The following is a 20,525-nucleotide window of genomic DNA, read 5'->3' as shown; positions in this document are numbered from 1 at the left end:
CCTCCCTCCCTCCCTCCCTCCTTCCCTTTCTCTTTCTCTTTTTCTTTCCCTTTTCCTCTCCCTCTCCCTCTCCCTCTCCCTCTCCCATTCTTTCTTCATCTGTGTAGTATATAACTTTGAGAAAGGAAATAATTCCCTTTATTTTTTTTTTTTTTTAATAAATAATATAGCAAGAAAAAGTTAAACTAAGAATTTTTTTTTAGGAAGGAACACATTAAACTCTAAGAAAAAACAGAAGCTGCATACTATATTACTTAAAAGCATTCTAGACTGTAGACTGAAATTTTACTACCACAGTTTTGTATGATATGCAGGATTTGGACTCTGTTGGATTATACTTCCACTGATTAACTGGTAGTTGAACTTATGAACACAATTAGGAGTGGTTCTAAAGGCTGTGCATTATACAGATAAGTAGTTTGTAATGTAACAAGTATTTTATCTCAGTGGAAATAATAATCGTTGTCCATGTAACTGTACTGTGTCGTTATCAGTGCTTTTTTTTATCCTTTCCTTTTTCTCTTCCATTAGGTTGAGAAATGTGATTCAATAGAAATATCTAGAAGTCTTTCAGAGATACAAGTACATCATCCCAACATTGTTTAAAAATTCATATTTAGTATATAAACCTTTAACGAGCACACTTGTATGTATACCATTGTACATTGTCTCTAGGGCTGTGTTGTATGTATATATGTATGTTCAAAAAGTAGGCTCTTCAATAGCTATAATTTGCCTTCATGTTTATGTAAGTCCAAACTTGTATTTTGCATACCACGTCAAAGAAAGCATATTTATTCATAGACAGTCATGTCATCTCAATTTTATTTTAGCATTTATTGCTATTATGCTGGGCAGCAAAATATGCTTCAAAAGAAATTTGAGACCTTCCAGGATATATATATATATATATATATATATATATATATATATATATATATATATATATATATATATAATCAGGAATCTGTTACTGTATGTCTATTTTTTGTGTCAGTGTCTTTTGTAGATTTAATTATTAATTATGCTTACTTTATGCTGGTTCTGATGCAGTAGACTTTGGTTGAGATCTCTTTCCCCTCATAGCAGCAGATCGTTAATTTAAAATATTTTCGTACAGCTTCAATGATTCATTTTTCTGACAGACATAGCTTTAATATCTGTATGTTAATGTAAAAGCTAAAGAAATAGCTAAAGCAAAGCAGAAGTCAGGGCCAGTTATGTTACTGCAATATTTTCAACCTTGAACTGCTTTGTAGTATGAATTGCCGTAATTGTAGCTCCTCTGATCTTTAGCATGGATAAAGGTGTATAGACTCCTTAAACAATTAGTTGTGTATTTCTTTGTTCACTGTTGTAATTCTTGTTATTGTTCAAAATTATACTCAATTTCCTATCTGTCTAAAAGTCTCGCCCCTTTTCCATAGCTAAGAAGGTAACTGGTTCATATGCAGAGTTGGCACTGCTATCCATAAATTTACACTAAGTGTGTCTACCATTGGTGAATAAGAGACAGGATTAGAATTTTTATTCTTTTGAAGTTGCATAACCTGTTTTTCTCATTCTGGATTACCAGTCCCTTTTTTGTATTGTCAGTACCTTTGGACCTGATTAGATTTATCACTAGAATGAACTGTGTCACAGATATTAGTTCTATGTCTGGTATTTAATGGAGTTATTTTACATTTTCTTATGTTCCAAAATTTGGGTAACTTCTAAATTCATTAATAAAAGAGGCATTAAAGTTTCAGTAGAGAATATTTTGCTGCTCATGTTTAATGTTGAATAACAGCAGTTACAGATAATGTGTCTAGAATGTGACTGTGGAAGCTTTGGTGAATTCAGTTCGTGTAATAATGAAATGAATGTTGAGATGCATTATTGGTCAGTGCTATACATTTATACCTCTCATAGCACTGCCTCATGAATTCCATTTATGGATATAGATCTGACTTGTAAGAAAGCTTGCTGTGGATGCTGACCACCTTTTTTGACTGGTTCAGATTCAGAGAGAATACTACTTAGCTGGAAATTTATTCACTTAGTTTGTGAGGAAAGAGCATACTTTGTAATAAATAGGTAAGATGTCAAATCTCTACGAAAAGGACTAGATATAAAACCTCAGGTGTGTCATTATGGATTATACGAAAAGGTTTAATATCAGCACAATTACTAGCCTGCAGTCTTACATCAAAGGTTCTCTCTTGAAGTAACCCTTGTTAAAGAAAGTTGATATTCACAATGCTGTGAAAGGTATCACTGTATATTCATATGAACATTTATGTTATGCTTCAGTTTGTTAGGCAGTTTTTGCAATAAAGTTTTATTTATTTATATTGTAACTTTGATTTTTGTATTTATATAATGAACACTTTTCAACATTTAATTATTGTATTCATTGAAGGACCGTACTAAAATAAGAAAATTTTGAGCAATAATAATAAGGTTAATAATGCTAACATAGATTAGGAGACTTATGCAACCATTTTTTTAAGTAAGACTAAGGAATTGTTAGTCTAACACCAAAGTATTTGTATGTAGTTTTATATACAGTAATATATATTTACTTAAAAACTGATCATCATAGACACATTATGGATTGAAATATCAAATTTGAGAATGATGTGCATGTGTGTATATATTGCATGAAAACTACAGGATTACTGAGTTTGTGTCAACCTCTGTAACATGTCCTTAACATATTTAAATACAAGCTTTATACACAATTCATAATATCATAAGCTGTAATGGATAAACACATACCTTTGAAAGAATGCCTGTTAGAAAATAAAAATTGAAAATATTTTTTTTTTTGTCAATGTCATACATAGCAGAAAAGAGAATAGGGAAAGATACAGAAACAAGGACAACAGCTCAGAGAGAAAGAGCAAAACAATTTTAAAGTCTGGACAAAAAGGCCAATTAACAAGAACGAAAGAAAAGCCACAGAAAAGACAAAGTAAGGGAAGAAAAGAAGCAAAGAAAAATTGTCATGTTGGCAACAGCTACACATACATTTTAGTGATTAAATATACATTGCAATAGGATAAATAATGCAGGTCATTCAGTTATCAATGTTTTATTGTTAACCATATTTATGAACTAAAGTTCAATTTTACTGAAAAATAACTTAGTACTCATGCACTCATATCTACAAATATGACTATAGTATTTGTACTATTCCAATTTCTTTTCAGATACATGGGTTTTATAAATTATTGCTAACTAAAATTAATATATCTAATTTTGTTATTCTGTTCAGAAAAGAGCATCAACATATGAGAGAGACTGACAAATAGCTTTGGCCTTTTTGAGTACTTCAGAGCTAGATTTACCATTGCCAGTAGCATCCTCAGAGTCTAGGCTAATAAAATGTGAGACAGCCAGTGCTTTAGTACGTGACATAATTCGTAACCTTAGGTCTGACATTGTTACATAATTATCTTTATCATCAGAGGAAGATAATCTTCTTGATTTTAATATTTTTCTAGGTGTTTGAGTTGCCATAGAATTACTATCTTGGTCAGTATTAGGGAAATATAGTTTAGGATGCATGATGGAACAAGATGTATCTGTACGGAAACTAACATCAAGAGTCATGCTACCACTGGGTACTGGAGATTCTGTAACTCGTTCTGGGGAAGTGAAAACTACCCCTCGAACTCCCAAAGCACGTCTGGGCCGGGGTGCCAGGCCATGACGCAGGGAACAGCGGCGAGGTTGGTGAGAGATCATTAAAGGCCCACCCTGATACATCATCCGAGTAATGGCCTCAGGAATCAGAATAGGATCTGGAGGTGGATAAGTAAGCAAGTGATCATATACAGACATGTCAAACTTGGCTGACTGGTCAGGAGCATTAGGATCTGCCCACCATCCAACCTTTGACCACTTCTGTACAATGGGGATTATGCGTCTTGGTCTGAGACATCCAACCATTTGCATCAGTTCATCATAGGATGAATGATCACTGTACATTACTTTGAAGATTCCCTTGTTGGCCTGGCTGCTGTATGGTCCATGAGGCCATCCAACAAATAAAGCTGTCAACACTATACTGATGGTTGGGCTTTCCTCATTCCATCTTTCATGTGTTCTAACTTGGATCTGCAATAAAGTACACAAATTAATTACTAATATGTGTGTATCAGATCAGAGCAAATCTGAGCATTAACATTAAGAAAATGTTATCCAATATTTCATATAAGAGGTTATCTATGATTATCTACATTTTCATAAGTGTACAAAATGTACTCTCTGGGAAATTAATGATTTTTTTGGAATTGCTGATTTCTGAAGATCTCTAAGATATGAATTGGGCATTAAGCCCCCACCCTAGTTTTATGCTTATGAAAATATCTATTAATGGATGACCCCTAGTGTCTGGAATTTCTAGTTTTTAGGAAATAAGATGCATGATGATACAAATCAAGACAATATACCTGTGACATTGGGACAGCATGAATCCTTGCTTGCGAAGGGTCATTAGTAAAAGCATCTGAATACTGCAGTAACTCCAACACCTTAAATTTGTCTTGATTAACGAGAATTCTCTCTTGAAACCTCCTTGCAACTGCCTCCAACAGGTCTTCCCTGCCAAGCTCTCGGACACTGATCTTAATTGTGTGATCTGGGTAGGAACTGCAAAGAGAGACACATGATGTTACTGTTTAATGATTTTTTTCAAAATTTACATTACTGTCTTTGATACAGAATACTTTGTATTGTAAATCTCACACCATTGGAATTTTTATTGCATGTTTGGCATAAGTGCATCTCCATTTTTTTTAATCTGACTCATATAGTTGTCAAATACTTACACAAAAACTTCAATTACACATCATAAACAATTATTTCAGTACAGTTCTTGAAAATAATTTCTTTAGATTATCATTAATCTATTTTGTTATTTTCATGTATACAGGTACTTATCTCCCACTCATATTTTAGAGAATGCTTTTTCCCTTTGTTTTTTCACCATTAGGTTCCTAAATGTGAATTAATTTGGTCACTGCTCGTATACAATTCTCTTCTTCAAAGAAAAAGCATCAAATCAAATCACATTATGTCCAGCATGAGGCATCAACACCTTAACCACACCAACAAGGATTTCACTTACTTTCTAATATTCACATTCCCTGCTGTTGGTTTGGAAAGGTAGGCTACTTTTCCATGACAGAAATCAAACATATCAGACGAGCCTTGCAACCCTTGAGCTTTGCAGGTTACACCCTGTGTAAGAGGTAAATCGCATTTTCATTGAGCCAAAGTGTGGGCATCACCTGATGTAACTTGATATAATATACTGGAAAAACTTTCCTCCATTTTGGTACTTAGTGTGAGAGACTAATTTTGTTTAGGCATATCAGGTTTTACATGGAGATTTTCATGACTGTAATTAGATTTAGGTGCAGTGATATTAGAAAAGTTTTTATGGTTTTGAGTTTTCCATTGCCACATCCAAGGTCCTCCACCAAAGCTGTTGATAGAAATGCTTTAAGATATTAGAAATCAATACAAGGGATTTTTGACACATACTCAATAATATCAAAGAGCTGCTTTTTGGCTTCTTCCCTGGATGGGAATCTGCAAAAGGGTGCTGAGAACGTATTGTCCAAGTAGAGTACATCCAGTTCTCTTGCTTCTATCAAATGCTTCAGTACAGGATGTTCTACAAGTTCTGGATACCAACGCATGTCACCACTATACAGTATATTGCCGAAGTAACCTGAAAAAATTCAGAGGAATAAATCATAACATTACATCTATAATTAGTCCAAAACTAAATGTAATTTCCAAAGTTATGTACTAACAACTGTATGAAAGATATTGAACTTTTATTCTTTTATTTTTGCAAGAAGAAAATGTTTAAGCAATATTTCACCACTAGGGTGACTTCTTAGCTATAGGAAGATGTATATCAACTACTTCTAAAATATGAGTAAATTATTTGATATATCTTTATATGTTTTAATGTGATGAAAGTCAATCAAAAAGGACAGGACAAGATTAATTACATCTTCCTTTAAACCACTTAAACCTAAAAAAAACACATCTATGCTTAGTGTAACTTCTTTGTAGTATCCATCATAAGAACAAGTAAATATACTTTATGTAGCAACATCTTTGTTTCTACTAATTTTTAAAAAATCAGTGATTAATCAAGAAAGTACTGAAGCTCACACCCATTACCTACCCTGGAAGAGAAACATGACAGCTCCCGGTACATGATTTGCATCAATGGGTGTAACACTCATAGTGTAGTCTCCTTCAGGATCAAGAGGCAACAAGTACGTTTCTCCCACCTCTAATTCTCGAATTATACTCTTTGGTATCTGGAAGAACATAAAATCAACCATGTGATTTGCCCCCCCCCCCCCCCCCGAAAATAAGCTGGTGACTGGGGCTATGAGTAGGGGTAATGGTGGGGGTGAGGGGTAGGGATAGGGGTTATTGTGGTGGGGTTCGGGACAGGGGGTGATGGTGGTGGTAGTAGGGGCTTGGATGGGTAGGGGTGGAGGGGGGGGGGTAGGATAAGGTCATGGTTAAAGATGAGGCAGGAACTAGAGGCTGAGGCTGAGGGAAAGGGTGATAGTATGAGGCAAAGAAACAGAAAGATTTATGTTGTGTTTAATAAAGTAATGATCATTATAATCCTTCTCAATGAAATCTAAATACCTAAATACGTCACATGATCGAAGCAAAACACAAGCAGGAAAAGTATACTCCAGCTTGTCCAAATTCACAAACCTCGAATTTGTGCAGTAAAAGTAAGGCATTGATTGGGGAGGTGTAGATCGGAAGTCGCCATGTTGAAGAGAGACCCAGCGTGTGATCTCTGTGAAGGTGAGTGAGGAAAAAGAGCCGAGCCTGGAAATATACAAATTAATTTCAGTATCTAAACGGCAATTCTCTGTAATGTGTATACTTAGAAATCTATGCGTACACACACATACACATACACATACACATACACATACACATACACATACACATACACATACACATACACATACACATACACATACACATACACATACACACACACACACACACACACACACACACACACACACACACACACACACACACACACACACACACACACACACACACGTGTACATGAGTAAAATAGAGAGAAATTGACGCCGCCCACCCTGTCAATGAAAGTTTCGTTCAACATCTGTACACATTATTAACTCGGCCACAAGAACATTAGCAGCAATTACGTTAACCGCGCTTAATAAAGGATACAAAGCGCGCCGGAACAATTTCTCCACAAACATAACAAGAGGAACAATAACCGATTCCACTTCTGAATCCACTTTACCTCCGGTGCTTTGGTCGGCCTCCAGAAGTCCACTGCAATTGGCGTGCCTTTGATGACGCAACCGTTCATGTCGGCCAATCAGCTTGGCTCTTGCATGCGACCAAGTGGCACGCTGCTCTGTTCATTTACGGCAATCAGTCGGCTCGTTCTCTCCTGATTCAACGGCCATTCAGCTGTCAAGTATTAGTAAAACGATTGATGAAATTTACTGGAATGTCGATCAATTTACCATCTTTATGTGTACAAACTTGTACGTCTTTTTATTTAATAAATATAAAATATTCATGGTGAAAGAGCAACGAAAATACATCTGTACAAAGTTGGCTGTTGTAAACTATTTGTGGTAAGCACATCCCACCCCTGACTTCATTGCAAAAACAAAGAATATGCATACTTACTGGTCACACTTCTATCATCATCGGCATCTTTCAGGTGTGTGCATGATTCTACGTTTAAAGGTATACTTCTTGGCAAAAAAAAAAAAAAAAAAAAAAAAAAAAAAAAAAAAAAGTTTGCTATTATACCTGAGGAGTTCATGCTGCGAGGACTATTCAGATAAAAGAAAAATCGAGCGGGATATCCCTTGGGTCCATCACATTTCTCTGCATTGCTCTTATTCAAAACTACATTCTAATACTCTTTCAATTCTTTACAACATGTTCTAGCGAAATTCCCTGTTTAGCAATCTAAGCAAAAAATCGAAAAAAGAATCGATGAATGTCCTTGTGTCGTGAGCACAGCCCGTTCCCCGAATGAGCTGACGGCTTCAAATTCAGTCGATTTAGTGCAGTGTACATATCATTACGCGCTAAATGGCGTGCGTAAACATAGCTTCAACAAACTCTTGTGTGCAGTGGACGAAGTGAGTCATAATCACGGAATAATGATTTGCGAATAAGAAATTCAAATGAGGAAATTCAGTTATCGCATGGCCTCCTTTTCAACAGACCTCGCCGTCTCTCAATTCTGACAGCAGTCCTATCAACTTCCTCTGCGTGCAACCACCATCGGAACTCCACTCCCAACGACCATTCTAACAAGGAATTACTGCCTTCCAGCTCAAAATTAACGCTGTCGTCACGTCAACAAATACAGCAGGCTAAGTGACCTGGGTTCTGTGTTTTCTTGTTACAGTTACAGCTTCAACTTCTCAAAGCGGCACTGCCTCATTTTAAGCCCGCGTCTTTTCACATATTCATTCCTAACAGCATATACATATCGCGAATCCCATGTCTCATACTGAAAGCGTTCGCCTGCCGCAATATCGTGGCGACGGGTTTTCCGACTCCGAGTAAAGATGCCGCGACACGACATGCCTCACTCACATTGTCTATTCCTTTTAACATGCTTTGCTGTTTTGCTCATTCATAGGCATAGCAGGGGCGAGGTTCAGCTTTGCATATCTGGCTTATCATTATGCTTACTGTCGCACCTTGGCAATTAAAACGGAAAAAATTGTCAAGCAATAATGAACAATGTTTATCTATCGATTTATTTGTTGATTTTACTCAGCGTACACAGCAGGGCTCCTAAAATTCCTAAATCTCTGGTACCTTTTTGGACGGCCATTCTTCAAATATGGCTTGCTAAAATGAACTTGAAATACCCGGAGTTAAGTTTCATTTCCAAAAGCATGTCAAAATGGACAGAAAAAAAAAGACGGATGAAACGGATGAAACCTTAATTCACATAACATTTCTGGCGGGCGTCGGCTAAGCCTGTGGTAACATTTTGGGCGCCCGTTGGAGGGAAAACTTTATTGGGGAAAACTTGAAAACTTGCGAACTTGATTCTTCCGGGATATCGGGCGAACGATTTTTCAAGCCTGTAGTTCCGAAATCAACAGTGGCTGTGCATAAAATCGTGGGTATCAAAGAAATAATCCGTTATAAAAAAGACCTTTATTGTGATGGCGTGATGATGACGCTACTTACAAGTGACATACATGTGAAGTAACGCGAAAGTGATTATCACTATACAAGAATTATGTTAATATCTCGAACAAGAAGGCCATTTATTGCATTAACACTTCAATAGCCTCTGAAAGACAACAAATACACATAATGTGAGGAAAACTTCAAGGTATATCTAAATTATAAAAATACAATTATCAGACAAACAAATAAAGATTAAACAAATTTTAAGCAAAATATATACATAAAATAAAAACTGTTACTGATCTCTTCCATATCTAATTATCTTAATAAAATACATATCTTTATGTTATATTTTTCTTCGTAACAGATACTTTGTGACACTAAATTGCACTTGGTTAATAACAGTCTTAAAATATACATAGTGTCATACATAACATGAACTTTATATTAAGTACAAAAAATATGTGCAAGACGATTTGTGCACAGAATTTCGGCTGCCATCTGTCAGCCAATCCCGATCTAATTTCAGACGTTACGACGATAAAGCACAAACAGAAAACAAGGCACAACAGCTTTTGCTTCGTTCATTTGAACAACGAACATGAAACATCTCTGTCCAGATTAACAAGGAACCTGATAGGACAACCATATCTTATGGGCACGATTTTAGTCTTTCTGTTTGATGTTTAACACCTATGCAATACAACAACACATGCTGACTAATTAAAGATCAGGATAAACTTTGTTGAAAACTCAAACAAAAACACAGTGATATAGATGCAAACACAAACATGCACACTCACTGACTCGTTCACTCACTCGCTCTCTAAATGAATAGCAGCTGTATCACATCTTACTGCACATCCACAACTCCCACCGACAGCCCCAAACATATGATTTAATCGAGACACTTTCTTGTTGCATAATTTACGAGTGTAAAAGTACACGTGCGACGCCGAGGCCTGGTCAAGAGCAGAGTGCCTGATCGAGCAGACACTGCCCGCGGAACCACTCCGTCAGCAGAGTATTTTCGGGCGAGAGTCCGCTCATGTTGGCAGGCTCGTGGGCATGGTGGTGCTGGATGGATGGCGGCACCACCCGCCGGCACATGCCCCGCCGCTGGTGCTCCAGGAAGGCTCGCGTCAATTCCTCCTGCTGCTCGCTGCTGAGGCACGGCTTGCACAGCTGGCACTCCACCTTGTCGCATGCCTTCTCGAGGGAGCAGGAGACGGCACAGTGCTCGGGGAATACCATGACGTCTTTCTGGGCCGCCTGCATCTCCGTCTCTTCCCGGGAGTTCGGAGCCAATGAGGCAGAGTGCACTGCGCGCCCCACGCCCACCAGCGAGAGCAGATTGAACACTACCTGTTCGTATAGGAGTCGATTCTCCTTGAAGTGTGACGAGGAGAGGTTGGGAGACATATTGGCCTCCATCAGGTGGACTTTGAGTTGATCGTCGATGACGAAATCGATGCGCATCATCTCGAAAAAGTTGGTGGAACGCGGATAGTGGCTGGTGGCCTGCACCAGCGCCATCTCCTTGCCGTAGAACACGTTGCGGATGGCCTCTCGCACGGCGTCCCACACCACTTCCGAGTCCTGCAGGCGGGAAAGGGGTGCGTCTCGCTCAGAGAACATTCGAACAATACATTTATATCGATACACAACATATACATTGCAATTACCAAAGAGAACACCGATCTGCTAAAATGTTTAAGACAGAAAACAAGTTACTTATAATAAATTCCAGATATAAAAGTAGTGCTACAACGTGTGTGTGTGAGCATGACTGCAACATCAACAAGATCCAACAGAATAGCAAGACGGCGCATGCCATCTGCCTTTTGAACAAGGCAACGATCACACTAAAAGGCTTTATTGATAAATAAACACTTCCTACCTTATCTTGTGACTTCAGCCAAGCGTCGAAGGACCTCTTCATGCCGAAACCAAGATCCTTGTAGTACTTGGCAAGAGAGGGAACCTTCCACGTGGGCAGGTAGTCATCCCCTACGACATACTTGTCCCGGACCTCCGGGTCGAATGGATGGTACTTCACGGGGCAGAACCTTTGAGATGGGGATAAGGAAGACATACCACTTATCAAATCGCAATGTTGTTGTTTTATTAAATGAAACGTATTTCCTGATGCATACTTTTTTAATAACAAATAACTCGCCCTCATTCACCTGAAAAGCACATCCCCCTCGTAGATGTAAACCCTGAGAGGCTGTATGGAGGTGACGATGGTGTACACGCCGATGTCGAACTTGTACCCGTCCACCAGCAGGGGATTGTGTACGAACTCTTGCACGAAGGAACCGTCGGCGCCCAAGTCGAGGGCGTCCAGCTTCTCGATCTTAATGCCGCGATGGTTGTTGGACTTCTGCACGAACAGGAGGTCCGAGTGGAGCTTCGCATGCTTGAGCAGGTCCTCCTTCTCGTCGGGCATCCTGAACGCCCGCGGGATGAAAGGCAGGCCCGAGGTGGCGAGGTTGACCTTGTTGGTGATGAAGCCCGAGCCGGGAAAGTGGTTGACCCTCTGGTGGGGCTTCAGCTTGGTCATCTTCTCCTTCAGCTCCCGGAAAGGGTAGTTGTGCGACCACAGGACGTCCCAGTCATCGCCGTCCTCCGAGAGCTCATAGCCAAGACGGTGGAAGGCATTGTTGACGTGCATGAGGTAGCCGGAGCCCTTCTTGTTGCCGCGGATCCAGGCCACGGGGCGCTCGTAGTGTGAGGCCCCCCTCGCCTCCGCCAGCGGCTCCCCTGTACCAACACGAGAGTTAGCTCGCCCTCACCCGCCACGCCCGTGCGCACGTGTCACTGACTCAGATCAGCAGTTGACACTCGTGCGAGTGAAACTCGGTGCTTTTACATGCACACAACAAAATACACTTGATCCAAATGTATTCATCTAGCAAAAGTTGCAGTTTTTCAAATATAAACATATATATCAATCACTGAAATAAAGTTATCATTACGGCAAACACACACCACCCAAAATACATGCGAGGGAGGCCAGAGACAGCACCAGGAACCGAAAGCCTCACCGCCCAAAGCCCGATTCAAGCAGCGAAATCGCTGGACCTAAACACGACCGCTGTCACCTCCAAGGGCTTCAGCCTTGTCACCTGTGATGTAAAGCATCCCAAAGCATCACTTCAGAACAGCTGAACACCGCTCACCATACCTTCACCATCAAATGCAAAATCACACAATGCAACCTGGTGTGTCAATAAAGTCCCGCCTCATCACACTCGTTACTCCGTCACCTACACACGACAGACACCTTCACCAGCAAGACCTCCACCACCATTCCAAAGGTCAACCCGTTTACCATGCAACCAATGCCACCACACGGGAAGACATGCCTCGCCATCCCAACCACCACCGAGGAGTCAATTCATAACAGGAATCCTAACTATAGCTCCACGTAAGAATCATAGTACAGGATCATACTGTACACTGGTTACACTGCTAATGCTGTCATCCTTACTAGCAGTATAGTCATTATCATCGCTATCATTAATCACTTTCATTCGTTTGCTCTAATCAGTCATGATCATGATCATATCTTAGTTATAATCATATCTGTATTAGATATTGTTAATGTTACTATGATGATTTTGATTCATTCATTCATTATTTCATGAACATTTCCACTGTTAGACTGTCACGATTCTAGTATTTCTATGATAACTATTAGCGGTATGATCATTATCAATATTATGATAATCTTCAATGTTTTACTGTTAACATCCCTTTTGTCATTATGTCATTATCACTAGCATATTACTTCCTGTCAAAAATACTATAATGAAACTATTATATTCACAATTAAAATAGATATTGTTAAGTTAAAATTATAGTCACTTTCATATACGTATGACTATTATAATTCATTAATCATTGCCGTGACCATTACTCTTCATTCAAACATCACAAAAATACCAGTTCATGTTCTTAGATTCTATAAAAACCACCAGCGTGACTACTGGATTCTAAAATACAAATGACCTCCCTAAGAGACAAGGCCTTCTAGAACTAATACAGGGACAGCAAACAAATCGGCGCAAGGAAGTCGCAGGCACCAGCCATTTAAGCCCGAGAGTGCACGCGCAGTTAGGAAAATCCCTAGCGAAATGACGAGCTAAAAGCCTTCTCCTCAGACACAGGAGCTTCCTCTTGCTCATTCCCCCTAAGCAGCCACCAGCACCCAGCAAGCATCACGATCGTATATAAAAATATACATATAATATATGTGCAAGTATATAAAAATATACATATAATATATGTGCAAGTATATAAAAATATACATATAATATATGTGCAAGTATATAAAAATATACATATAATATATGTGCAAGTATATAAAAATATACATATAATATATGTGCAAGTATATAAAAATATACATATAATATATGTGCAAGTATATAAAAATATACATATAATATATGTGCAAGTATATAAAAATATACATATAATATATGTGCAAGTATATAAAAATATACATATAATATATGTGCAAGTATATAAAAATATACATATAATATATGTGCAAGTATATAAAAATATACATATAATATATGTGCAAGTATATAAAAATATACATATAATATATGTGCAAGTATATAAAAATATACATATAATATATGTGCAAGTATATAAAAATATACATATAATATATGTGCAAGTATATAAAAATATACATATAATATATGTGCAAGTATATAAAAATATACATATAATATATGTGCAAGTATATAAAAATATACATATAATATATGTGCAAGTATATAAAAATATACATATAATATATGTGCAAGTATATAAAAATATACATATAATATATGTGCAAGTATATAAAAATATACATATAATATATGTGCAAGTATATAAAAATATACATATAATATATGTGCAAGTATATAAAAATATACATATAATATATGTGCAAGTATATAAAAATATACATATAATATATGTGCAAGTATATAAAAATATACATATAATATATGTGCAAGTATATAAAAATATACATATAATATATGTGCAAGTATATAAAAATATACATATAATATATGTGCAAGTATATAAAAATATACATATAATATATGTGCAAGTATATAAAAATATACATATAATATATGTGCAAGTATATAAAAATATACATATAATATATGTGCAAGTATATAAAAATATACATATAATATATGTGCAAGTATATAAAAATATACATATAATATATGTGCAAGTATATAAAAATATACATATAATATATGTGCAAGTATATAAAAATATACATATAATATATGTGCAAGTATATAAAAATATACATATAATATATGTGCAAGTATATAAAAATATACATATAATATATGTGCAAGTATATAAAAATATACATATAATATATGTGCAAGTATATAAAAATATACATATAATATATGTGCAAGTATATAAAAATATACATATAATATATGTGCAAGTATATAAAAATATACATATAATATATGTGCAAGTATATAAAAATATACATATAATATATGTGCAAGTATATAAAAATATACATATAATATATGTGCAAGTATATAAAAATATACATATAATATATGTGCAAGTATATAAAAATATACATATAATATATGTGCAAGTATATAAAAATATACATATAATATATGTGCAAGTATATAAAAATATACATATAATATATGTGCAAGTATATAAAAATATACATATAATATATGTGCAAGTATATAAAAATATACATATAATATATGTGCAAGTATATAAAAATATACATATAATATATGTGCAAGTATATAAAAATATACATATAATATATGTGCAAGTATATAAAAATATACATATAATATATGTGCAAGTATATAAAAATATACATATAATATATGTGCAAGTATATAAAAATATACATATAATATATGTGCAAGTATATAAAAATATACATATAATATATGTGCAAGTATATAAAAATATACATATAATATATGTGCAAGTATATAAAAATATACATATAATATATGTGCAAGTATATAAAAATATACATATAATATATGTGCAAGTATATAAAAATATACATATAATATATGTGCAAGTATATAAAAATATACATATAATATATGTGCAAGTATATAAAAATATACATATAATATATGTGCAAGTATATAAAAATATACATATAATATATGTGCAAGTATATAAAAATATACATATAATATATGTGCAAGTATATAAAAATATACATATAATATATGTGCAAGTATATAAAAATATACATATAATATATGTGCAAGTATATAAAAATATACATATAATATATGTGCAAGTATATAAAAATATACATATAATATATGTGCAAGTATATAAAAATATACATATAATATATGTGCAAGTATATAAAAATATACATATAATATATGTGCAAGTATATAAAAATATACATATAATATATGTGCAAGTATATAAAAATATACATATAATATATGTGCAAGTATATAAAAATATACATATAATATATGTGCAAGTATATAAAAATATACATATAATATATGTGCAAGTATATAAAAATATACATATAATATATGTGCAAGTATATAAAAATATACATATAATATATGTGCAAGTATATAAAAATATACATATAATATATGTGCAAGTATATAAAAATATACATATAATATATGTGCAAGTATATAAAAATATACATATAATATATGTGCAAGTATATAAAAATATACATATAATATATGTGCAAGTATATAAAAATATACATATAATATATGTGCAAGTATATAAAAATATACATATAATATATGTGCAAGTATATAAAAATATACATATAATATATGTGCAAGTATATAAAAATATACATATAATATATGTGCAAGTATATAAAAATATACATATAATATATGTGCAAGTATATAAAAATATACATATAATATATGTGCAAGTATATAAAAATATACATATAATATATGTGCAAGTATATAAAAATATACATATAATATATGTGCAAGTATATAAAAATATACATATAATATATGTGCAAGTATATAAAAATATACATATAATATATGTGCAAGTATATAAAAATATACATATAATATATGTGCAAGTATATAAAAATATACATATAATATATGTGCAAGTATATAAAAATATACATATAATATATGTGCAAGTATATAAAAATATACATATAATATATGTGCAAGTATATAAAAATATACATATAATATATGTGCAAGTATATAAAAATATACATATAATATATGTGCAAGTATATAAAAATATACATATAATATATGTGCAAGTATATAAAAATATACATATAATATATGTGCAAGTATATAAAAATATACATATAATATATGTGCAAGTATATAAAAATATACATATAATATATGTGCAAGTATATAAAAATATACATATAATATATGTGCAAGTATATAAAAATATACATATAATATATGTGCAAGTATATAAAAATATACATATAATATATGTGCAAGTATATAAAAATATACATATAATATATGTGCAAGTATATAAAAATATACATATAATATATGTGCAAGTATATAAAAATATACATATAATATATGTGCAAGTATATAAAAATATACATATAATATATGTGCAAGTATATAAAAATATACATATAATATATGTGCAAGTATATAAAAATATACATATAATATATGTGCAAGTATATAAAAATATACATATAATATATGTGCAAGTATATAAAAATATACATATAATATATGTGCAAGTATATAAAAATATACATATAATATATGTGCAAGTATATAAAAATATACATATAATATATGTGCAAGTATATAAAAATATACATATAATATATGTGCAAGTATATAAAAATATACATATAATATATGTGCAAGTATATAAAAATATACATATAATATATGTGCAAGTATATAAAAATATACATATAATATATGTGCAAGTATATAAAAATATACATATAATATATGTGCAAGTATATAAAAATATACATATAATATATGTGCAAGTATATAAAAATATACATATAATATATGTGCAAGTATATAAAAATATACATATAATATATGTGCAAGTATATAAAAATATACATATAATATATGTGCAAGTATATAAAAATATACATATAATATATGTGCAAGTATATAAAAATATACATATAATATATGTGCAAGTATATAAAAATATACATATAATATATGTGCAAGTATATAAAAATATACATATAATATATGTGCAAGTATATAAAAATATACATATAATATATGTGCAAGTATATAAAAATATACATATAATATATGTGCAAGTATATAAAAATATACATATAATATATGTGCAAGTATATAAAAATATACATATAATATATGTGCAAGTATATAAAAATATACATATAATATATGTGCAAGTATATAAAAATATACATATAATATATGTGCAAGTATATAAAAATATACATATAATATATGTGCAAGTATATAAAAATATACATATAATATATGTGCAAGTATATAAAAATATACATATAATATATGTGCAAGTATATAAAAATATACATATAATATATGTGCAAGTATATAAAAATATACATATAATATATGTGCAAGTATATAAAAATATACATATAATATATGTGCAAGTATATAAAAATATACATATAATATATGTGCAAGTATATAAAAATATACATATAATATATGTGCAAGTATATAAAAATATACATATAATATATGTGCAAGTATATAAAAATATACATATAATATATGTGCAAGTATATAAAAATATACATATAATATATGTGCAAGTATATAAAAATATACATATAATATATGTGCAAGTATATAAAAATATACATATAATATATGTGCAAGTATATAAAAATATACATATAATATATGTGCAAGTATATAAAAATATACATATAATATATGTGCAAGTATATAAAAATATACATATAATATATGTGCAAGTATATAAAAATATACATATAATATATGTGCAAGTATATAAAAATATACATATAATATATGTGCAAGTATATAAAAATATACATATAATATATGTGCAAGTATATAAAAATATACATATAATATATGTGCAAGTATATAAAAATATACATATAATATATGTGCAAGTATATAAAAATATACATATAATATATGTGCAAGTATATAAAAATATACATATAATATATGTGCAAGTATATAAAAATATACATATAATATATGTGCAAGTATATAAAAATATACATATAATATATGTGCAAGTATATAAAAATATACATATAATATATGTGCAAGTATATAAAAATATACATATAATATATGTGCAAGTATATAAAAATATACATATAATATATGTGCAAGTATATAAAAATATACATATAATATATGTGCAAGTATATAAAAATATACATATAATATATGTGCAAGTATATAAAAATATACATATAATATATGTGCAAGTATATAAAAATATACATATAATATATGTGCAAGTATATAAAAATATACATATAATATATGTGCAAGTATATAAAAATATACATATAATATATGTGCAAGTATATAAAAATATACATATAATATATGTGCAAGTATATAAAAATATACATATAATATATGTGCAAGTATATAAAAATATACATATAATATATGTGCAAGTATATAAAAATATACATATAATATATGTGCAAGTATATAAAAATATACATATAATATATGTGCAAGTATATAAAAATATACATATAATATATGTGCAAGTATATAAAAATATACATATAATATATGTGCAAGTATATAAAAATATACATATAATATATGTGCAAGTATATAAAAATATACATATAATATATGTGCAAGTATATAAAAATATACATATAATATATGTGCAAGTATATAAAAATATACATATAATATATGTGCAAGTATATAAAAATATACATATAATATATGTGCAAGTATATAAAAATATACATATAATATATGTGCAAGTATATAAAAATATACATATAATATATGTGCAAGTATATAAAAATATACATATAATATATGTGCAAGTATATAAAAATATACATATAATATATGTGCAAGTATATAAAAATATACATATAATATATGTGCAAGTATATAAAAATATACATATAATATATGTGCAAGTATATAAAAATATACATATAATATATGTGCAAGTATATAAAAATATACATATAATATATGTGCAAGTATATAAAAATATACATATAATATATGTGCAAGTATATAAAAATATACATATAATATATGTGCAAGTATATAAAAATATACATATAATATATGTGCAAGTATATAAAAATATACATATAATATATGTGCAAGTATATAAAAATATACATATAATATATGTGCAAGTATATAAAAATATACATATAATATATGTGCAAGTATATAAAAATATACATATAATATATGTGCAAGTATATAAAAATATACATATAATATATGTGCAAGTATATAAAAATATACATATAATATATGTGCAAGTATATAAAAATATACATATAATATATGTGCAAGTATATAAAAATATACATATAATATATGTGCAAGTATATAAAAATATACATATAATATATGTGCAAGTATATAAAAATATACATATAATATATGTGCAAGTATATAAAAATATACATATAATATATGTGCAAGTATATAAAAATATACATATAATATATGTGCAAGTATATAAAAATATACATATAATATATGTGCAAGTATATAAAAATATACATATAATATATGTGCAAGTATATAAAAATATACATATAATATATGTGCAAGTATATAAAAATATACATATAATATATGTGCAAGTATATAAAAATATACATATAATATATGTGCAAGTATATAAAAATATACATATAATATATGTGCAAGTATATAAAAATATACATATAATATATGTGCAAGTATATAAAAATATACATATAATATATGTGCAAGTATATAAAAATATACATATAATATATGTGCAAGTATATAAAAATATACATATAATATATGTGCAAGTATATAAAAATATACATATAATATATGTGCAAGTATATAAAAATATACATATAATATATGTGCAAGTATATAAAAATATACATATAATATATGTGCAAGTATATAAAAATATACATATAATATATGTGCAAGTATATAAAAATATACATATAATATATGTGCAAGTATATAAAAATATACATATAATATATGTGCAAGTATATAAAAATATACATATAA

The 20,525-nt window shown here is 30.8% G+C and overlaps 3 protein-coding genes across 3 annotated transcripts in view; all 3 read right to left on the bottom strand.

The window, feature by feature from the left end:
* Positions 1 to 107: 107 nt before the first annotated feature.
* LOC125044586 (5' exonuclease Apollo-like) lies at positions 108 to 5,673 on the bottom strand. The gene is made up of 4 exons (XM_047641307.1): positions 5,539 to 5,673; positions 5,120 to 5,232; positions 4,443 to 4,641; positions 108 to 4,107 (listed from the first exon to the last, which is right to left on the bottom strand). Exons 2-4 carry the CDS (start codon positions 5,188 to 5,190, stop codon positions 3,259 to 3,261), a joined length of 1,119 nt encoding a protein of 372 aa, XP_047497263.1. The 5' UTR covers positions 5,191 to 5,232; positions 5,539 to 5,673; the 3' UTR covers positions 108 to 3,258.
* LOC125044834 (5' exonuclease Apollo-like) lies at positions 5,279 to 7,399 on the bottom strand. The gene is made up of 5 exons (XM_047641793.1): positions 7,331 to 7,399; positions 6,751 to 6,870; positions 6,197 to 6,326; positions 5,519 to 5,728; positions 5,279 to 5,346 (listed from the first exon to the last, which is right to left on the bottom strand). Exons 1-5 carry the CDS (start codon positions 7,397 to 7,399, stop codon positions 5,279 to 5,281), a joined length of 597 nt encoding a protein of 198 aa, XP_047497749.1.
* A 1,817-nt stretch (positions 7,400 to 9,216) lies between these two features.
* The window catches only part of LOC125044585 (probable tubulin polyglutamylase ttll-15), a 27,753-nt gene continuing 16,444 nt past the window's right edge, over positions 9,217 to 20,525 (bottom strand). Inside the window, exons 2-4 of the mRNA XM_047641306.1 lie at positions 11,397 to 11,973; positions 11,108 to 11,276; positions 9,217 to 10,806 (exon numbers count right to left, since the gene is read on the bottom strand). Of these exons, the coding sequence (XP_047497262.1) occupies positions 10,174 to 10,806; positions 11,108 to 11,276; positions 11,397 to 11,884 (1,290 nt within the window). The 5' untranslated portion in view covers positions 11,885 to 11,973 and the 3' untranslated portion in view covers positions 9,217 to 10,173. The remainder of the gene's footprint in view (positions 10,807 to 11,107; positions 11,277 to 11,396; positions 11,974 to 20,525) is intronic.

The sequence above is a fragment of the Penaeus chinensis genome, chromosome 36 (assembly GCF_019202785.1).
Source record: "Penaeus chinensis breed Huanghai No. 1 chromosome 36, ASM1920278v2, whole genome shotgun sequence".
Classification (NCBI taxonomy): Eukaryota; Metazoa; Arthropoda; class Malacostraca; order Decapoda; family Penaeidae; genus Penaeus; species Penaeus chinensis.
Note: the sequence above shows the minus strand (reverse complement) of the source record. Positions and strands in the feature narration are given on the sequence as shown.